Source organism: Haliotis cracherodii, unplaced genomic scaffold, assembly GCF_022045235.1.
Source record: "Haliotis cracherodii isolate W230 unplaced genomic scaffold, xgHalCrac1.p SCAF_32, whole genome shotgun sequence".
Taxonomy (NCBI): Eukaryota; Metazoa; Mollusca; class Gastropoda; order Lepetellida; family Haliotidae; genus Haliotis; species Haliotis cracherodii.
The window spans coordinates 1,844,175-1,864,594 of record NW_027266289.1 but is presented as its reverse complement, the minus strand read 5'-3'; the positions used below and the strand labels follow the sequence as shown (position 1 = coordinate 1,864,594).

General features: G+C 42.9%; 1 protein-coding gene across 1 annotated transcript in view; it reads left to right on the top strand.

Annotated features, from left to right (window-relative positions):
• The first annotated feature begins 2,672 nt into the window (after window positions 1–2,672).
• The window catches only part of LOC139477187 (tyrosine-protein kinase Fer-like), a 50,872-nt gene continuing 33,124 nt past the window's right edge, over window positions 2,673–20,420 (top strand). Inside the window, exons 1-2 of the mRNA XM_071259746.1 lie at window positions 2,673–2,794; window positions 8,187–8,406. Coding sequence (XP_071115847.1) covers window positions 8,194–8,406 — 213 coding nt within the window. The 5' untranslated portion in view covers window positions 2,673–2,794; window positions 8,187–8,193. The remainder of the gene's footprint in view (window positions 2,795–8,186; window positions 8,407–20,420) is intronic.

Sequence of the window (20,420 nt, the reverse complement as noted above, 5' to 3'; positions counted from 1 at the left end):
ATATATCACAGAAAATAGGGACGGTGTCCCGGTATAAACACTCCCCCGTACAAATTCTACCCCTGGAGATTTTATACCGGTACAGATTGTCCCCCGGAGAATCTGTTCTGAGATAAAATCTCCCCCGGCGGATATATTTCGCGCCCCCTTCAGTATAAAGTCTCCCCCCTGATTATTCGGTTTGTTGCAATGTCTTTAAGTACTATATTCTCTAAACAGATATATTTAATGTAAGGAGGGTTACTTTAAAAGAAAAGATTATGAAATATGGTCATAATGAATTGATATCTCAGCATATTTTATTTGGTAACTGTACCTTCCATCCTAAAATAATTATAAGACATATATCACACCAAACAAATTTGAATGAAATGACTTAATGTAACAAATACATGTACGGTTACTGTTGTTACTGAATTCAGAAATCTTATTAATCCTCGCAAACATTCGGTTTTAACACTAACTACGTAAAAGGGGCGGTCGGGTAGCCTAGTGGTAAAAGCGTTCGCTCGTCACGCCGAAGACCCGGGTTCGATTCCCGACATGGATACAATGTGTGAGGCCCATTTCTGGTGTCCCCCACCGTGATATTGCTGGAATATTGCTAAAGGGGGCGTAAAACCATACTCACTCACTCACTAACTACGTAAAAACGGTCAACATATCCACGCGCGCCTCCAGCTCAGGCTGTCCGTTATACTCTGATTTAAGATCTAAAATATATTCCTTAATACAGGCTACGATTTGAAAATGGTATCAGTGTAATATCAGTGGCTAGAATATCATGGTGCAACCAGGTTTCTGTTAAACACCCCCACACATACAAGTAACTAAATGTATATTTAGATAAATATATAACCCAGAAAAAATAAAGGAGAGAAAAAAATAAATAAAAAAGTACATAAACAAATAAACATTAAAACCTTGAGGAATGTGAAAAATATGTGTATTGCTAATTATAAAGCATGAAGACACGATAAACTGTACCAACATTACAATGTTCCCCGATATGCATGCTTTACCTGGGTTACATACGGGTGATCAAAGTAAGAAATATATGACTGATATAAATTCTTTAAACACGGTAATATAGCATATGCTTGGATTATTTTTAAACTTTTTTTTCAAATGTGCTCTATTCAAGAAAATTATATAGAATTATGTATTTACTCTCCCCCATGTATTTTGCTCTTTTATGTAAAAGCTTTTTACACCTTTCACATTTTAATTACAGATTCCTTTGTTCTGATTTTAATGCAAACAACCCAAGCTCTACAATGTATTTCGTTTCAACAGATTTTTATACATAAATATATGAATAGGGATTGACAAACAAGCTTTACTGGCTTATGTAAAAGCCGCCGCCCTTTAGGCTGAGTTTCCATGTGCGCGGTTTGCCACGCGGTTTGGGGCACGTTTAGGGAGGCGGGTGAAATGCTATATACAAAAACTATGCTTAAAAGTTCGGCGACTTAGTTTCCATTGTACGCGGTTTGGCGCGGTTTCACCAACTGCAAACCGCTAGGGGCTAGCGGTTGGTAAAACCGCGCAAATCGAAACAGTTCATTTATGATGTAGTATTTAACTAATCAGCATTGATTTTTACTCCATAAACTGTCATAAAGTATTCCTAAAGTATCAGGGGTCATTTCAACTTGCAAAATGGGTGACATATTCCTTTATAGAGCGAGGATTGGGCTGTTTTCCCACCCGATTGACTGATATTACAACATTCACATGGTTTAGAATGGTACAATGAATGGTAAAGCATGCAAATTACACTATTACGCGATATTTCATAAGAAAATATCATATCTCCGTTAAAACATAAAACCAATATTTATGAGTCCACATATTGATATAAGACTTTATCACTGTATTCAATTCCAAAATGTTAGATATAAACTTTCGGACAGTTCAGTTCAAAATTCTTCAACCATTAATACATCACAGGATTTGCAGCTAGACGACGGGAATCTACAAACGGCTGAACACATTCTTACCACATACATTTCCTCATCTAGTATTTAGGTCTATCACAAAATACAACACAGACACTGCATAGCATAAGCATTTAATACACCTAAATGTATGTATGTATGTATGTATGTATGTATATCTATATAGATATAGATAGATATAGATACACATACTTACATACACACACACACACACACACACACACACACACACACACACACACACACACACACACATATAAATATAGGGGTGGGGGGGGGGGGAGGAAATATTCAATATTCTGGGGGAGATTTTATTTCGTAGGGTGGGGAAGAGTTTATTTCGAGAGGGGCGAACTGTACCTGTATAAATTCGCCGGGGGGAGATTCTATTCTGGGGGCGAATATATTTCGTGACAACGGCAAAAACATTTGTACGTGGACAAATAATGTAATTTATTTACTGCTTCGCATGCAGAGAAGTACGTTAGTGTAAGAAATAAGATAGTGTCTATTCAACATTCTATTCCAAGCAACATGCACGCTCTTCAATAAAAACTTTACAATACATTCTGATTCGGGAATAATCATAATTCGTATGTATACAATAAGAGTTACGTTTTGTATCCAACCCTATAAATGCACGAATTGCTGACGCGGCATTGCAGGTGCACAACAACAGATCGAGTGACGTACTTCACACCCCAGAAAAGCGGAAGTATTATGGCATCTTGTTAACGTGATGGAGAAAAGAGACTAGGATATGTTGTTCATTCTGATACCGTGTGACTAGCGCCCTATGGATTTAATTCAGTAGAGTGTCGGCGCAACGAAAGGTAAGAAGAATATATCCTTCACGTGCTGAAGCAACAGTTGGACGAGAAGCCTGTCAGTGCACACATCTCATTCAACAGGCGATCTGCCGGAGGCCTTTGACAGATCGTGGGCATTTCTTTACTGATTTTATCAAATATGATTTACGATTGTTATTTAATTCCTATGTTGTTGTGGGAGTAAAGGAGATAGTTGGGGCAGCTGAAAGTTAGGTCACGATACAGGTGTAAAAAATGTATGTCCAATGAATGTTTTGAGAGTTGAAAATAAATTATTGTGAAATGAATAGATCTAGATAAGATATTGACATTTCTGAATCAAAAGGTCAGCTGAAATAATGTGCCGTCAAATTGTAATTTATTATGCTCGCAATAAACTTAAAGTGTGATATAATTTAGGTGTAAACAATAATCATTGTAAACACAATCTGTACATGTTTAAGTCCAGTGCACCTGGTGTATGAATATCTATCATTATTTCATACAGTGCTCATGACTCAACAAAAAAAACACAATACACACGTTGTATATACTTTGTGAGTTGAAATAACTTGTTGCCATGGTGTATGTTCTTTTACAGTTGGCAATGTTACATCATGGCATCCCATATCATTGGATAATATGTTTTCGGACATCTTGTGTTTTTGGACTGCCATGTTTAACGCAAGTACTCCTGCTACGAGGGTTATGGCGCCACACAAACATTGTTAATACTCAGATCATGCAGCGTTAAAATTGGCACTAGTCCTATACTCCTTACCAAACTGCCCAATAGTAAAGGTATCATAAGGACTAGTAGAAATTGGCCCATTTTAAGATTTTGCTACATGTTATCATTATAAGGACTAGTGGACAAAAACTGTTAGTTTCTAACCCTGTCAGGGCTTCATTTTAAGATAAACTTGTCTCTAATAAGTAGTGAGATGTTTTACAGTTTTTCTTGTGATGAGTGTGAAAACTACGAAACTTTCTTAAGTGTTCAAAAACCCATAACACAGGGATGATATATACCCAGCAGGCATTACGACGATGAACAAACGTCACTCTTCAGCGTTGAAACAACATTGCAAATTGGTTTCATATGAAAATTGAACTGATGTTGACACTTCAAATTTGAATTGGCAGGCTAACTGATCATGCTTGGGTTTCAACGCAGAGTTAAAACAGGTGAAACGGAGTGGAAAAGTAGGGTGATTTGTCGATATTCCTATTGGGGCACGTCAAATTGAAATGATGTGCGTACATCTTAAATTCAACATTGTTGTGACGTCAGTATCACAACCATGGCTCAACGTTTAAGATTTAGCGTTGATGCAGCATTGCATTTTGGTTGATCAACGTCACAACCTAAATGCAACCAATTTGAAACGTTGATCCAACATTTCGTGCCTGCTGGGATAATCTTTGAAAATATTGGTGTGTGATGACTGTCAGGATGTATAATGTCCCCCCCCACCCCCCCACCCCACCCCCAGTATTGAGAACACTGATCAGTCTATTCATATCCTTGCATTATGTATCCCATCTTCCCGAGGCAAGAGAGTTAACTGACTATAAAAATCCAGTTTCCACCCTTGCCGAACTGGGCTGGAATTCCTGGGCTCGTTCGTAGCGCCACCAGTGCCTATTGCGAGTTATATCCCTTCTATGCCTCTCCTCTTGACCAATCAGATGCCACCTCTTGTTTCACTTGCATTTGCTTAAAAAAAAATGATGTTGCCCAGTAAAGTCAATCTGATTAATAATCAGGATCTATATTGTGATAAAACGGGTCTTACACCGCAAAGTGCATCAAAACACACGAACACCTTGATTAAAAACATGAAAAGATTTGGAAAATATCTGTTGACAACGAATAAGGCGATGATGGAGGTTGAGAGGGGGTGGAGGCAGATAAGGGGTGGGGGCCAAGAGTGGATGGATGCTGAGATGGGGTGGTGGCACAGAGGGGATGGTGGCTGATAAGGGGGTGTTTGCACAGAGGGGATGGTGGCAGATAAGGGGGTGGGGGGTGGGGTTTGCACAGAGGGGATGGTGGCACAGAGGGGGGGGGAGGGGGGTTGCACAGAGGGGATTGTGGCAAATAAGGGAGTGTGTGTGTGGGGGGGGGGTTGCACAGAGGGGATGGTGGCAGATAAGGGGGTGGGGTTTGCACAGAGGGGATGGTGGCAGATAAGGGGGTGGGGTTTGCACAGAGGGGATGGTGGCAGATAAGGGGGTAAGGGGGTGGGGGGTGGGGTTTGCACAGAGGGGATGGTGGCAGTTAAGGGGGTGGGTGGGGTGGGGTTTGCACAGAAGGGATGGTGGCACAGAGGGGATGGTGGCAGATAAGGGGGGAGGGGGTTGCACAGAGGGGAAGGTGGCAGACAAGGGGGTGGGGGGGTGGGGGTTTGCACAGAGGGGATGGTGGCAGATAAGGGGGTGGGGGGGTTTGCACAGAGGGGATGGTGGCACAGAGGGGGGGGGTTGCATAGAGGGGATGGTGGCAGATAAGAGGGGGGGAGGCCGAGAGGGGGTGGATGTCGAGAGTGGGTGGTGGCAGAGAAGGGACTTTCCATGCACAGGGTTTTCATCAAAGTGGTCAACATCCAAGACCTGCATCACTTTGCCTTTCCTCCCTCATGAAATCTACACACCGTGAATTCACTAAAATTAATCCATACTCACTGACTCAGATAGCCATTTAGTGGATCTATATCACGCTTCATGAACATCACTAAATAAGTGCGATAATCTTGAACAAGACTTTAAACCCCATTTCACCCTCACCTCACCACACCTCACCTAACTTGTCTGTATATATTGGGGACACTTGATAATGGGGAATTTCGGCGGGTCCTTGCTTTATAGGGCACGCTTCTATACTAACACAAGCACTAAGTCAGTCTACAGTCGTGCCTCGTTTATACGGACACTTGCGTCAATTCACAATTCGTCCGCATAAACGAATTTCCGTATAACTGAAACCAGCTTCTTACTGGAAGTCTGTCATGGAAGTTTGAACTTTACCACATTTTGAGGTTTGAATTTTAAACAATAATTCCAAATTGTCCAGATCGCCTGTGTTCTCGATATAGTTCATCAAGGTCTCTATACAAGCCACAAACTTGTGCTTGGGGATTACATGTACAATAAACAAGCTCGTAGCTCAAACGTAACTCAGTGTCACTTGGTTAATTGACTTCTCACGAGTCAAAGGATTACCATCAGCGGAAGGATTATATGTATTGTCCGGATAAGTGAGACAATTTTGTGTGCATTTCAGTGTTTTGTGTATGAAAATGACCGTCCGGTTCCGGAAACTGAATTTCCGTATATACGGGTACATTTATATAGTCATTATTTCGTTTTGAATGAAAATCGTCCGGGAACCGAGGTTTCCGGATATCTGAAGTCCGTATAAGCGGGGCACAACTGTACTATATACAGTTTTCTCTGGACAGCTTTCACAGCTTCATCTTCACTATACATCTCCTAAGATGAATCTGAGTGACAAGTGATGTGACCTACTATCACCTGAGTGCCATACATTCGGGTAAATATTGGAATTGAAAATAAACTTTTGGCTTCATGGTCACAAGTCACCCCCAGCAGGCGTTGGTCTTAACTGTGATATTTGCACCACCCCAACCTGCTACAGTAACCACTGTAAATAACAAACAAAATATGTTAGATATACCCATAACTGGCCCTTGGTGACCGAACCTGCATCAGGTACCATCTGTAGGTCTCAAGCGTTGGGTACGGAATGTCTGATTATGAATTGCTTTACTGGAGCAGAAGGAATGTGTGTGTAGTGACTACTCTGTAGTTGGAAAGAAATGCGTACATTATTGACTTGTGGCGTACACTTTGGTTCATAGTTAATTTTCTTCATTAAACATTGTGTCACATGACTCACTACGGGTCCGGGTAGTCCTGTGGGTACTGGGGTCCAACTCAGTACCCACCCAACCTGCGTTACCATGGTTACCCGTCCCAAACCTAATGCCATACGCTGATGATAAAAAGGTATTTTGCATCAAAACGTAGCGATTGTTTGAAAAAAATATTTCATAGACTCTCCAAAAATTGATTTTATCATATCATTTTTGCCAGTTCCAACTTCAACAATTAAAAAGACGTATGAAAATTATTTGGTTTTAATTCTTTCAACATCATGTTCAGTGTAAAGATGTCATCTCTGAAGTAACGTAGTTAGATCCATATGTCATTCACTCAAACTTCACTCACAATTATCTCTTTCTCTGTTTTAATATTTCGAGACGAAGTCGCTACATTAATGAATATTTAACCCAGTGATAGACAAGGGGAAACCCTGATGGTAACAGACTGACTTTGTTCGAAAAATGTACTTATATGAATATCACCGATGTTTTGTTCAACAGAGATTTATAAGGTACACATAGACTGGCAGTCACATGAATTACCGGTCCAAGCCTAATTTTACTGGTAAAGTGGTAATTAGAATGAAAAAATGGCAATTACTGGAAACGGGAACGCTGTGTGATAATACAATTGTATTGCTAGTATGCGATAATACAATTGTATTGCTAGTATGTGATAATACAATTGTATTGCTGGTATGTGATAATACAATTGTATTGCTAGTATGCGATAATACAATTGTATTGCTAGAATACGATAATACAATTGTATTGCTAGTATGCGATAATACAGTTGTATTGCTAGTATGTGATAATACAATTGTATTGCTAGTAAGTGAGTATACAGTTGTATTGCTAGTATGCGATAATACAATTGTATTGCTAGTAAGTGATTATACAGTTGTATTGCTAGTATGTGGTATTTGTGCCACGGAAGCACACTCAACTGATAATCTCTATGTACAGGACAACTAGTTGATAGATATCAGATACATGCTTCATTGATAGGTGTGAGACCTACAGGGTAGAGTCTCTCACAAGGACCTGCTAGCACCCATCTTATTGTAGTGGCCATAAAATTTCCGAGTCCTGTGATGGGAACCACTGACCCTCTGATCAGAGGTCAGAGGCCTTGTCCACATGACCAAAAGGGTTAACCCCGTCAGCAAGCTGACAAGGTAAGGATGTCATCTGTGGGATGACTCCACGCCCTGCTACATACTCCCCCGTCAACAGAAGGCACGTCCCGGGCCGCATAGTAGGGTACTGAGGCTTATTTTGCTCAAATCTAATATGAACGTGCTCAGCCCCACGTTGGGCGCCAATGTAGCTGCCATAAAAAATTTCCGAGTCCTGTGATGGGATTCGAACCACGGACCTTCTGATCAGAGGTCGTTTGCCTTGTCCAAATGACCTAAGAGGTTGACCCTGTCAGCAAGCTGACAAGGTAAGAATGTCATCTGTGGGATGACTCCACGCCCTGTATAGATGTGTCTGATCTGTTTCAGTTTCCCGATGGGGTTCGGCAGTGACCTCCAGGGGAGGGTGTCCCACGAGGGTTTGCTTGGGCTCCAGGATGCTGAGATTCGCCTGCTGGAGAACTTCAGGAAGTGCCTGATCTCACGATACGAAGCTGACCGGCAGTACGCCTCGTCACTCAACAAGTTCCTGCTGCAGGCGCAGAAGCTGGATCTCCGCGAAATGCTCGACTTCTCCGCATATTATGAGGTGAGCAGGGATTATTTAACTAACTTCTTTACACAAGATAGGTAGAGATTATGTCGCTAACTTCCATACATAAGATAGGTAGAGATTATGTCGCTTACTTCCATACATAAGATAGGTAGAGATTATGTCGCTTACTTCCATACATAAGATAGGCAGAGATTATGTCACTAACTTTCATACGCAAGATAGGTAGAGATTATGTCACTAACTTCCATAAATAAGATAGGTAGAGATTATGTCGCTAACTTCCATACGCAAGATAGGTAGAGATTATCTCGCTAACTTCCATACGCAAGATAGGTAGAGATAATCTCGCTAACTTCCATTCATAAGATAGGTAGAATTATCTCGCTAACTTCCATACACAAGATGGGTAGAGATTATCTCGCTAACTTCCATACGCAAGATAGGTAGAATTATCTCTCTAACTTCCATATTTAAGATAGGTAGAATTATCTCGCTAATTTCCATACGCAAGATTGGTAGAGATTATGTCACTAACTTCCATAAATAAGATAGGTAGAGATTATGTCGCTAACTTCCATACATAAGATGGGTAGAGATTATGTCACTAACTTCCATACACAAGATAGGTAGAGATTATGTCACTAACTTCCATACATAAGATGGGTAGAGATTATGTCGCTAACTTCCATACGCAAGATAGGTAGAAATTATCTCGCTAACTTCCATACATAAGATAGGCAGAGATTATGTCACTAACTTTCATACGCAAGATAGGTAGAGATTATGTCACTAACTTCCATAAATAAGATAGGTAGAGATTATGTCGCTAACTTCCATACATAAGATGGGTAGAGATTATGTCACTAACTTCCATACACAATATAGGTAGAGATTATGTCACTAACTTCCATACATAAGATAGGTAGAGATTATGTCGCTAACTTCCATACGCAAGATAGGTAGAAATTATCTCGCTAACTTCCATACATAAGATAGGTAGAGATTATGTCACTAACTTCCATACACAAGATAGGTAGAGATTATGTCACTAACTTCCATACATAAGATAGGTAGAGATTATGTCGCTAACTTCCATACACAAGATAGGTAGAAATTATGTCGCTAACTTCCATACACAAGATAGGTAGAAATTATCTCGCTAACTTCCATACATAAGATAGGTAGAGATTATGTCATGTATGTCACTAACTTCCATACACAAGATAGGTAGAGATTATGTCACTAACTTCCATACTCAAGATAGGTAGAGATTATGTCACTAACTTCCATAAATAAGATAGGTAGAGATTATGTCACTAACTTCCATACTCAAGATAGGTAGAGATTATGTCACTAACTTCCATAAATAAGATAGGTAGAGATTATGTCACTAACTTCCATACACAAGATAGGTAGAGATTATGTCACTAACTTCCATACACAAGATAGCTAGAGATTATGTCGCTAACTTCCATACATAAGATAGGTAGAGATTATGTCACTAACTTCCATAAATAAGATAGGTAGAGATTATGTCACTAACTTCCATACATAAGATAGGTAGAGATTATGTCACTAACTTCCATACATAAGATAGGTAGAGATTATATCGCTAACTTCCATACACAAGATAGGTAGAGATTATGTCGCTAACTTCCATACACAAGATAGGTAGAGATTATGTCACTAACTTCCATACACAAGATAGGTAGAGAGTATGTCACTAACTTCCATAAATAAGATAGGTAGAAATTATGTCACTAACTTCCATAGATAAGATAGGTAGAAATTATGTCGCTAACTTCCATACACAAGATAGGTAGAGATTATGTCGCTAACTTCCATACATAAGATAGGTAGAGATTATGTCGCTAACTTTCTTACACAAGATAGGTAGAGATTATGTTGCTAACTTTCTTACACAAGATAGGTAGAGATTATGTCGCTAACTTCCATACACAAGATAGGTAGAGATTATGTTGTAAACTTTTTTACACAAGATAGGTAGAGATTATGTCGCTAAGTTTCTTACACAAGATAGGTAGAGATTATTTCGCTAACTTTCTTACACAAGATAGGTAGAGATTATGTCGCTAACTTTCTTACACAAGATAGGTAGAGATTATATTGATAACTTCCACGAAGTTCACACCAACTTTAAGGGATTACTTATGATTCAGGGTGTCGTGAGTATAGTTGTTGGTAAATGTGCGTACGGCATATGGTGACCTTTCGATGTAGATTCTTTCATCATTTCAAGCTGAATGTGATGACAGTGTAAGAATCGACATGGAAATGTCAAGTTAGAAACACACACAGGTGTCCATCTACATGCGTCACCTTATATGCAAAATCCACTTGTGGTATGATCCGTAAAACACACAGCTTTTGATAATCCCCTATAACTACAAGCTGCCTGCATAGTAAGGTTGGATGTTTGAATGAAGAGTTGGATGTGGCTGATCCAACTGGTGACGTCCCATGTCCCAAGAGTATTGCCCAGTAATGTTCATCACTGCCCAGTAAAGTTCATCACTGCCCTGTAATGTTCACCATTGCCCAGTAATGTTCATCACTGCCCAGTAATGTTCATCATTGCCCAGTAATATTCATCATTGCCCTGTAATGTTCATCATTGCCCTGTAATGTTCATCACTGCCCAGTAATGTTCAACATTGCCCTGTAATGTTCATCATTGCCCTGTAATGCTCATCATTGCCCTGTAATGTTCATCATTGCCCTGTAATGTTCATCATTGCCCTGTAGTGTTCATCACTGCCCAGTAATGTTCATCATTGCCAAGTAATGTTCATCATTGCCCTGTAATGTTCATCACTGCCCTGTAATGTTCATCATTGCCCTGTATTGTTCATTACTGCCCTGTAATGTTCATCACTGCCCTGTAATGTTCATCATTGCCCAGTAATGTTCATCATTGCCCAGTAATGTTCATCATTGCCCTGTAATAATCATCACTGCCCTGTAATGTTCATCATTGCCCTGTAATGTTCACCATTGCCAAGTAATGTTCATCATTGCCCAGTCATGTTCATCATTGCCCTGTAATGTTCACCACTGCCCAGTAATGTTCAACATTGCCCTGTAATGTTCATCATTGCCCTGTAATGTTCATCATTGCCCTGTAATGCTCATCATTGCCCTGTAATGTTCATCATTGCCCATTTATGTTCATCACTGCCGTGTAATGTTCATCATTGCCCAGTAATGTTCAGCGTTGCCCAGTAGTGTTCATCATTGCCCAGTAATGTTCACCATTGCCCTGTAATGTTCATCATTGCCCTGTAATGTTCATCATTGCCCTGTTATGCTCATCATTGCCCTGTAATGTTCATCATTGCCCATTTATGTTCATCACTGCCGTGTAATGTTCATCATTGCCCAGTAATGTTCAGCGTTGCCCAGTAGTGTTCATCATTGCCCAGTAATGTTCACCATTGCCCTGTAATGTTCATCATTGCCCTGTAATGTTCATCATTGCCCTGTAATGTTGATCACAGCCCTGTGATGTTCATCATTGCCAAGTAATATTTGTCATTAAAGTGATATTTCATATAAGTATATTTTTCAAACAAAGTCAGCTTGTTTGTTACCATCAGGGTTTCCCCTTGTCGCTTTTTAGTTCAAGGACATTTAGTTCATGACATTTTGGTTTGCTTCAAGTTTAAAAATATATCTGTAGTGACTTGGTCTTGAAATATTAATGTAGTGTTGTAGTGCTGTAATGTTGTATTATCAGTGTCGTAGTGCTGTCGTACTATATGGGTCATGCACTCGAGAATACAGGTCAGCCACACCAGGAAGCAATAGCACGCTAGTCTCACCTACGTGGTTATCAATGTACAATGATTTGTTCAAGGACTGTGAGTGTTCAGGAAACACAGATAAAATCAAATCTGTTGTTAATATTTCCATATTTGTCTGAAATAAACCCCCTGTTGGCTTGATGTCCTTCACAACATGCTGATAGGTATTGTCAGCTTGGGATCAGCCTATGTTTAGTACACAGGTAGTATATTTACAGCCTGGCTTTTCTGCCTGTGTGTCAGTGTATAAAATAGGGGAGGCAAGAGCAATTGAGGTTTTACTCTAGGGTTTCTATTTTAATTGGATTATTACATTTTTCATTGGGTAACCAATATTTTTTCACTCGTCTATTCATGTCTCTATTGGGTTTTTTTTTTGATCAAAATTTAAAAAAATAAAATATTGTTTTAGAAGTATATAACTGTTTTTACTATATAGGCTAGGCTCGTAAAGTAAATTAGCTCGTAATTGTGTTTCTCCTTTGTACAGAAGCTGGAAAAGCTTCATTGGTAATTTACGCATGCTGTTTTTATACATTGGAGTTTTTCATTGAGTGTAGTTTGGTTTTGAATATTTTTACGCAAATAAGCTGCTTATCTCATTCTATAGCTCTGGGGGACTATTGGAAGAGACTGAGTGTCTGTGTACTGCCTGGCTGATCTGCCTAAATGTGTGTCAGTGTATGAATTATGGGAGACTGGGAGAAATGTGTATGAGACTGTGTTGTGTGTGAGACAGAGTGTGGTGTGTGTGAGACAGAGTGTGATGTGTGTGAGACAGAGTGTGATGTGTGTGAGACAGAGTGTGATGTGTGTGAGACAGAGTGTGGTGTGTGTGAGACAGAGTGTGATGTGTGTGAGACAGAGTGTGATGTGTGTGAGACACAGTGTGATGTGTGTGAGACACTGTGATGTGTGTGAGACACACTGTGATGTGTGTGAGACAGAGTGTGGTGTGTGTGAGACAGAGTGTGATGTGTGTGAGACAGAGTGTGTTGTGTGTGAGACACTGTGTGATGTGTGTGAGACACTGTGTGGTGTGTGTGAGACAGAGTGTGATGTGTGTGAGACACTGTGTGATGTGTGTGAGACAGAGTGTGTTGTGTGTGAGACAGAGTGTGATGTGTGTGAGACAGAGTGTGTTGTGTGTGAGACAGAGTGTTGTGTGTGAGACAGAGTGTGTTGTGTGTGAGACAGTGTGATGTGTGTGAGACAGAGTTTGATGTGTGTGAGACAGAGTGTGTTGTGTGTGAGACACAGTGTGATGTGTGTGAGACAGTGTGATGTGTGTGAGACAGAGTGTGTTGTGTGTGAGACACAGTGTGATGTGTGTGAGACAGAGTGTGATGTGTGTGAGACACAGTGTGATGCGTGTGAGACAGAGTGTGATGTGTGTGAGACAGAGTGTGGTGTGTGTGAGACAGAGTGTCTTGTGTGTGAGACAGAGTGTGATGTGTGTGAGACAGAGTGTGGTGTGTGTGAGACAGAGCGTGGTGTGTGTGAGACAGAGTGTGATGTGTGTGAGACAGAGTGTGGTGTGTGTGAGACAGAGTGTGTTGTGTGTGAGACAGAGTGTGATGTGTGTGAGACAGAGTGTGATGTGTGTGAGACAGAGTGTGTTGTGTGTGAGACAGAGTGTGATGTGTGTGAGACAGATTGTGTTGTGTGTGAGACACAGTGTGTTGTGTGTGAGACAGAGTGTGGTGTGTGTGAGACAGAGTGTGTTGTGTGTGAGACAGAGAGTGTTGTGTGTGAGACAGACTGTTTTGTGTGTGAGACAGAGTGTGATGTGTGTGAGACAGAGTGTGGTGTGTGTGAGACAGAGTGTGGTGTGTGTGAGACAGAGTGTGATGTGTGTGAGACACTGTGTGATGTGTGTGAGACAGAGTGTGTTGTGTGTGACACAGAGTGTTGTGTGTGAGACAGAATGTGTTGTGTGTGAGACAGAGTGTGATGTGTGTGAGACAGAGTGTGTTGTGTGTGAGACAGAGTGTTGTGTGTGAGACAGAGTGTGTTGTGTGTGAGACAGTGTGATGTGTGTGAGACAGAGTGTGTTGTGTGTGAGACAGTGTGTTGTGTGTGAGACAGAGTGTGTTGTGTGTGACACAGAGTGTTGTGTGTGAGACATAGTGTGTTGTGTGTGAGACACAGTGTGATGTGTGTGAGACAGAGTGTGTTGTGTGTGAGACAGTGTGTTGTGTGTGAGACAGAGTGTGGTGTGTGTGAGACAGAGAGTGGTGTGTGTGAGACAGAGTGTGATGTGTGTGAGACAGAGAGTGTTGTGTGTGAGACAGAGTGTTGTGTGTGAGACAGAGTGTGTTGTGTGTGAGACAGAGTGTGATGTGTGTGAGACAGAGTGTGGTGTGTGTGAGACAGAGTGTGGTGTGTGTGAGACAGAGTGTGTTGTGTGTGACAAAGAGTGTGTTGTGTGTGAGACAGAGTGTGTTGTGTGTGAGACAGAGCGTGATGTGTGTGAGACAGAGTGTGTTGTGTGTGAGACAGTGTTGTGTGTGAGACAGAGTGTGTTGTGTGTGAGACAGAGTGTGTTGTGTGTGAGACAGAGTGTGATGTGTGTGAGACAGAGTGTGTTGTGTGTGAGACAGAGTGTGATGTGTGTGAGACAGAGTGTGTTGTGTGTGAGACAGAGTGTGTTGTGTGTGAGACAGAGAGTGTTGTGTGTGAGACAGACTGTGTTGTGTGTGAGACAGAGTGTGTTGTGTGTGAGACAGAGTGTGATGTGTGTGAGACAGTGTGTTGTGTGTAAGACAGAGTGTGGTGTGTGTGAGACAGAGTGTGATGTGTGTGAGACACTGTGTGATGTGTGTGAGACAGAGTGTGTTGTGTGAGACAGAGTGTGTTGTGTGTGAGACAGAGTGTGATGTGTGTGAGACAGAGAGTGTCGTGTGTGAGACAGACTGTGTTGTGTGTAAGACAGAGTGTGTTGTGTGTGAGACAGAGTGTGATGTGTGTGAGACAGTGTGGTGTGTGTGAGACAGAGTGTGGTGTGTGTGAGACACTGTGTGATGTGTGTGAGACAGAGTGTGTTGTGTGAGACACAGTGTGATGTGTGTGAGACAGTGTGATGTGTGTGAGACACAGTGTGTTGTGTGTGAGACACAGTGTGTTGTGTGTGAGACACTGTGTGTTGTGTGTGAGACAGAGTGTGATGTGTGTGAGACAGAGTGTGATGTGTGTGAGACAGAGTGTGGTGTGTGGGAGACAGTGTCTTGTGTGTGAGACAGAGTGTGGTGTGTGTGAGACAGAGTGTGGTGTGTGTGAGACAGAGTGTGATGTGTGTGAGTCAGAGTGTGGTGTGTGTGAGACAGAGTGTAATGTGTGTGAGACAGAGTGTGATGTGTGTGAAACAGAGTGTGGTGTGTGTGAGACAGAGTGTGATGTGTGTGAGACACTGTGTGATGTGTGTGAGACAGAGTGTGTTGTGTGAGACACAGTGTGATGTGTGTGAGACAGAGTGTGATGTGTGTGAGACAGAGTGTGTTGTGTGTGAGACAGAGTGTGATGTGTGTGAGACAGAGTGTTTTGTGTGTGAGACACAGTGTCTTGTGTGTGAGACAGAGAGTGGTGTGTGTGAGACAGAGTGTGATGTGTGTGAGACAGAGAGTGTTGTGTGTGAGACAGAGTGTTGTGTGTGAGACAGAGAGTGTTGTGTGTGAGACAGACTGTGTTGTGTGTGAGACAGAGTGTGGTGTGTGTGAGACAGAGTGTGATGTGTGTGAGACACTGTGTGATGTGTGTGAGACAGAGTGTGTTGTGTGAGACAGAGTGTGTTGTGTGTGAGACAGAGTGTGATGTGTGTGAGACAGAGAGTGTCGTGTGTGAGACAGACTGTGTTGTGTGTAAGACAGAGTGTGTTGTGTGTGAGACAGAGTGTGATGTGTGTGAGACAGTGTGGTGTGTGTGAGACAGAGTGTGGTGTGTGTGAGACACTGTGTGATGTGTGTGAGACAGAGTGTGTTGTGTGAGACACAGTGTGATGTGTGTGAGACAGTGTGATGTGTGTGAGACACAGTGTGTTGTGTGTGAGACACAGTGTGTTGTGTGTGAGACACTGTGTGTTGTGTGTGAGACAGAGTGTGATGTGTGTGAGACAGAGTGTGATGTGTGTGAGACAGAGTGTGGTGTGTGGGAGACAGTGTCTTGTGTGTGAGACAGAGTGTGGTGTGTGTGAGACAGAGTGTGCTGTGTGTGAGACAGAGTGTGATGTGTGTGAGTCAGAGTGTGGTGTGTGTGAGACAGAGTGTGTCGTGTGTGAGACAGAGTGTGATGTGTGTGAAACAGAGTGTGGTGTGTGTGAGACAGAGTGTGATGTGTGTGAGACACTGTGTGATGTGTGTGAGACAGAGTGTGTTGTGTGAGACACAGTGTGATGTGTGTGAGACAGTGTGATGTGTGTGAGACACAGTGTGTTGTGTGTGAGACACAGTGTGTTGTGTGTGAGACACTGTGTGTTGTGTGTGAGACAGAGTGTGATGTGTGTGAGACAGAGTGTGATGTGTGTGAGACAGAGTGTGTTGTGTGTGAGACAGTGTGTTGTGTGTGAGACAGAGTGTGTTGTGTGTGACACAGAGTGTTGTGTGTGAGACATAGTGTGTTGTGTGTGAGACACAGTGTGATGTGTGTGAGACAGAGTGTGTTGTGTGTGAGACAGAGTGTTGTGTGTGAGACAGAGTGTGTTGTGTGTGAGACAGTGTGATGTGTGTGAGACAGAGTGTGTTGTGTGTGAGACAGTGTGTTGTGTGTGAGACAGAGTGTGGTGTGTGTGAGACAGAGAGTGGTGTGTGTGAGACAGAGTGTGATGTGTGTGAGACAGAGAGTGTTGTGTGTGAGACAGAGTGTTGTGTGTGAGACAGAGTGTGTTGTGTGTGAGACAGAGTGTGATGTGTGTGAGACAGAGTGTGGTGTGTGTGAGACAGAGTGTGGTGTGTGTGAGACAGAGTGTGTTGTGTGTGACACAGAGTGTGTTGTGTGTGAGACAGAGTGTGTTGTGTGTGAGACAGAGCGTGATGTGTGTGAGACAGAGTGTGTTGTGTGTGAGACAGTGTTGTGTGTGAGACAGAGTGTGTTGTATGTGAGACAGAGTGTGATGTGTGTGAGACAGAGTGTGTTGTGTGTGAGACAGAGTGTGATGTGTGTGAGACAGAGTGTGTTGTGTGTGAGACAGAGTGTGATGTGTGTGAGACAGAGTGTGTTGTGTGTGAGACAGAGTGTGTTGTGTGTGAGACAGAGAGTGTTGTGTGTGAGACAGACTGTGTTGTGTGTGAGACAGAGTGTGTTGTGTGTGAGACAGAGTGTGATGTGTGTGAGACAGTGTGGTGTGTGTGAGACAGAGTGTGGTGTGTGTGAGACAGAGTGTGATGTGTGTGAGACACTGTGTGATGTGTGTGAGACAGAGTGTGTTGTGTGAGACAGAGTGTGTTGTGTGTGAGACAGAGTGTGATGTGTGTGAGACAGAGAGTGTCGTGTGTGAGACAGACTGTGTTGTGTGTAAGACAGAGTGTGTTGTGTGTGAGACAGAGTGTGATGTGTGTGAGACAGTGTGATGTGTGTGAGACACAGTGTGTTGTGTGTGAGACACAGTGTGTTGTGTGTGAGACACTGTGTGTTGTGTGTGAGACAGAGTGTGATGTGTGTGAGACAGAGTGTGATGTGTGTGAGACAGAGTGTGGTGTGTGGGAGACAGTGTCTTGTGTGTGAGACAGAGTGTGGTGTGTGTGAGACAGAGTGTGGTGTTTGTGAGACAGAGTGTGATGTGTGTGAGTCAGAGTGTGGTGTGTGTGAGACAGAGTGTGTTGTGTGTGAGACAGAGTGTGATGTGTGTGAAACAGAGTGTGGTGTGTGTGAGACAGAGTGTGATGTGTGTGAGACACTGTGTGATGTGTGTGAGACAGAGTGTGTTGTGTGAGACACAGTGTGATGTGTGTGAGACAGAGTGTGATGTGTGTGAGACAGAGTGTGTTGTGTGTGAGACAGAGTGTGATGTGTGTGAGACAGTGTTTTGTGTGTGAGACACAGTGTCTTGTGTGTGAGACAGAGAGTGGTGTGTGTGAGACAGAGTGTGATGTGTGTGAGACAGAGAGTGTTGTGTGTGAGACAGAGTGTTGTGTGTGAGACAGAGTGTGTTGTGTGTGAGACAGAGTGTGATGTGTGTGAGACAGAGTGTGGTGTGTGTGAGACAGAGTGTGGTGTGTGTGAGACAGAGTGTGTTGTGTGTGACACAGAGTGTGTTGTGTGTGAGACAGAGTGTGTTGTGTGTGAGACAGAGCGTGATGTGTGTGAGACAGAGTGTGTTGTGTGTGAGACAGTGTTGTGTGTGAGACAGAGTGTGTTGTGTGTGAGACAGAGTGTGTTGTGTGTGAGACAGAGTGTGATGTGTGTGAGACAGTGTGTTGTGTGTGAGACAGAGTGTGGTGTGTGTGAGACACTGTGTGATGTGTGTGAGACAGAGTGTGTTGTGTGAGACACAGAGTGTTGTGTATGTGAGACAGTGTGATGTGTGTGAGACACAGTGTGTTGTGTGTGAGACACAGTGTGTTGTGTGTGAGACACTGTGTGTTGTGTGTGAGACAGAGTGTGATGTGTGTGAGACAGAGTGTGATGTGTGTGAGACAGAGTGTGGTGTGTGGGAGACAGTGTCTTGTGTGTGAGACAGAGTGTGGTGTGTGTGAGACAGAGTGTGGTGTGTGTGAGACAGAGTGTGATGTGTGTGAGTCAGAGTGTGGTGTGTGTGAGACAGAGTGTGTCGTGTGTGAGACAGAGTGTGATGTGTGTGAAACAGAGTGTGGTGTGTGTGAGACAGTGTGATGTGTGTGAGACACTGTGTGATGTGTGTGAGACAGAGTGTGTTGTGTGAGACACAGTGTGATGTGTGTGAGACAGTGTGATGTGTGTGAGACACAGTGTGTTGTGTGTGAGACACAGTGTGTTGTGTGTGAGACACTGTGTGTTGTGTGTGAGACAGAGTGTGATGTGTGTGAGACAGAGTGTGATGTGTGTGAGACAGAGTGTGGTGTGTGGGAGACAGTGTCTTGTGTGTGAGACAGAGTGTGGTGTGTGTGAGACAGAGTGTGTTGTGTGTGAGACAGAGTGTGGTGTGTGGGAGACAGTGTCTTGTGTGTGAGACAGAGTGTGGTGTGTGTGAGACAGAGTGTGTTGTGTGTGAGACAGAGTGTGATGTGTGTGAGTCAGAGTGTGGTGTGTGTGAGACAGAGTGTGTTGTGTGTGAGACAGAGTGTGATGTGTGTGAAACAGAGTGTGATGTGTGTGAGACAGAGTGTGTTGTGTGTGAGACAGTGTGATGTGTGTGAGACAGAGTGTGATGTGTGTGAGGCAGAGTGTGTTGTGTGTGAGACAGAGTGTGGTGTGTGTGAGACAGAGTGTGTTGTGTGTGAGACAGAGTGTGTTGTGTGTGAGACAGAGTGTGATGTGTGTGAGACACTGTGTGATGTGTGTGAGACAGAGTGTGTTGTGTGTGAGACAGAGTGTTGTGTGTGAGATAGAGTGTGATGTGTGTGAGACAGAGTATGTTGTGTGTGAGGCAGAGTGTGTTTTGTGTGAGACAGAGTGTGGTGTGTGTGAGACAGAGTGTGTTGTGTGTGAGACAGAGAGTGTTGTGTGTGAGACAAAGTGTGATGTGTGTGAGACAGAGTGTGGTGTGTGTGAGACAGAGTGTGGTGTGTGTGAGACAGAGTGTGTTGTGTGTGACACAGAGTGTTGTGTGTGAGACAGAGTGTGTTGTGTGTGAGACAGAGTGTGTTGTGTGTGAGACAGTGTGGTGTGTGTGAGACAGAGTGTGGTGTGTGTGAGACAGAGTGTGTTGTGTGCGACACAGAGTGTTGTGTGTGAGACAGAGTGTGTTTTGTGTGAGACAGAGTGTGATGTGTGTGAGACAGAGTGTGTTGTGTGTGAGACAGTGTTGTGTGTGAGACAGAGTGTGTTGTGTGTGAGACAGTGTTGTGTGTGAGACAGAGTGTGTTGTGTGTGAGACAGAGTGTGTTGTGTGTGAGACAGAGTGTGATGTGTGTGAGACAGAGTGTGTTGTGTTTGAGACAGAGTGTGATGTGTGTGAGACAGAGTGTGTTGTGTGTGAGACAGAGTGTGTTGTGTGTGAGACAGAGTGTGATGTGTGTGAGACAGAGTGTGTTGTGTGTGAGACAGAGAGTGTTGTGTGTGAGACAGACTGTGTTGTGTGTGAGACAGAGTGTG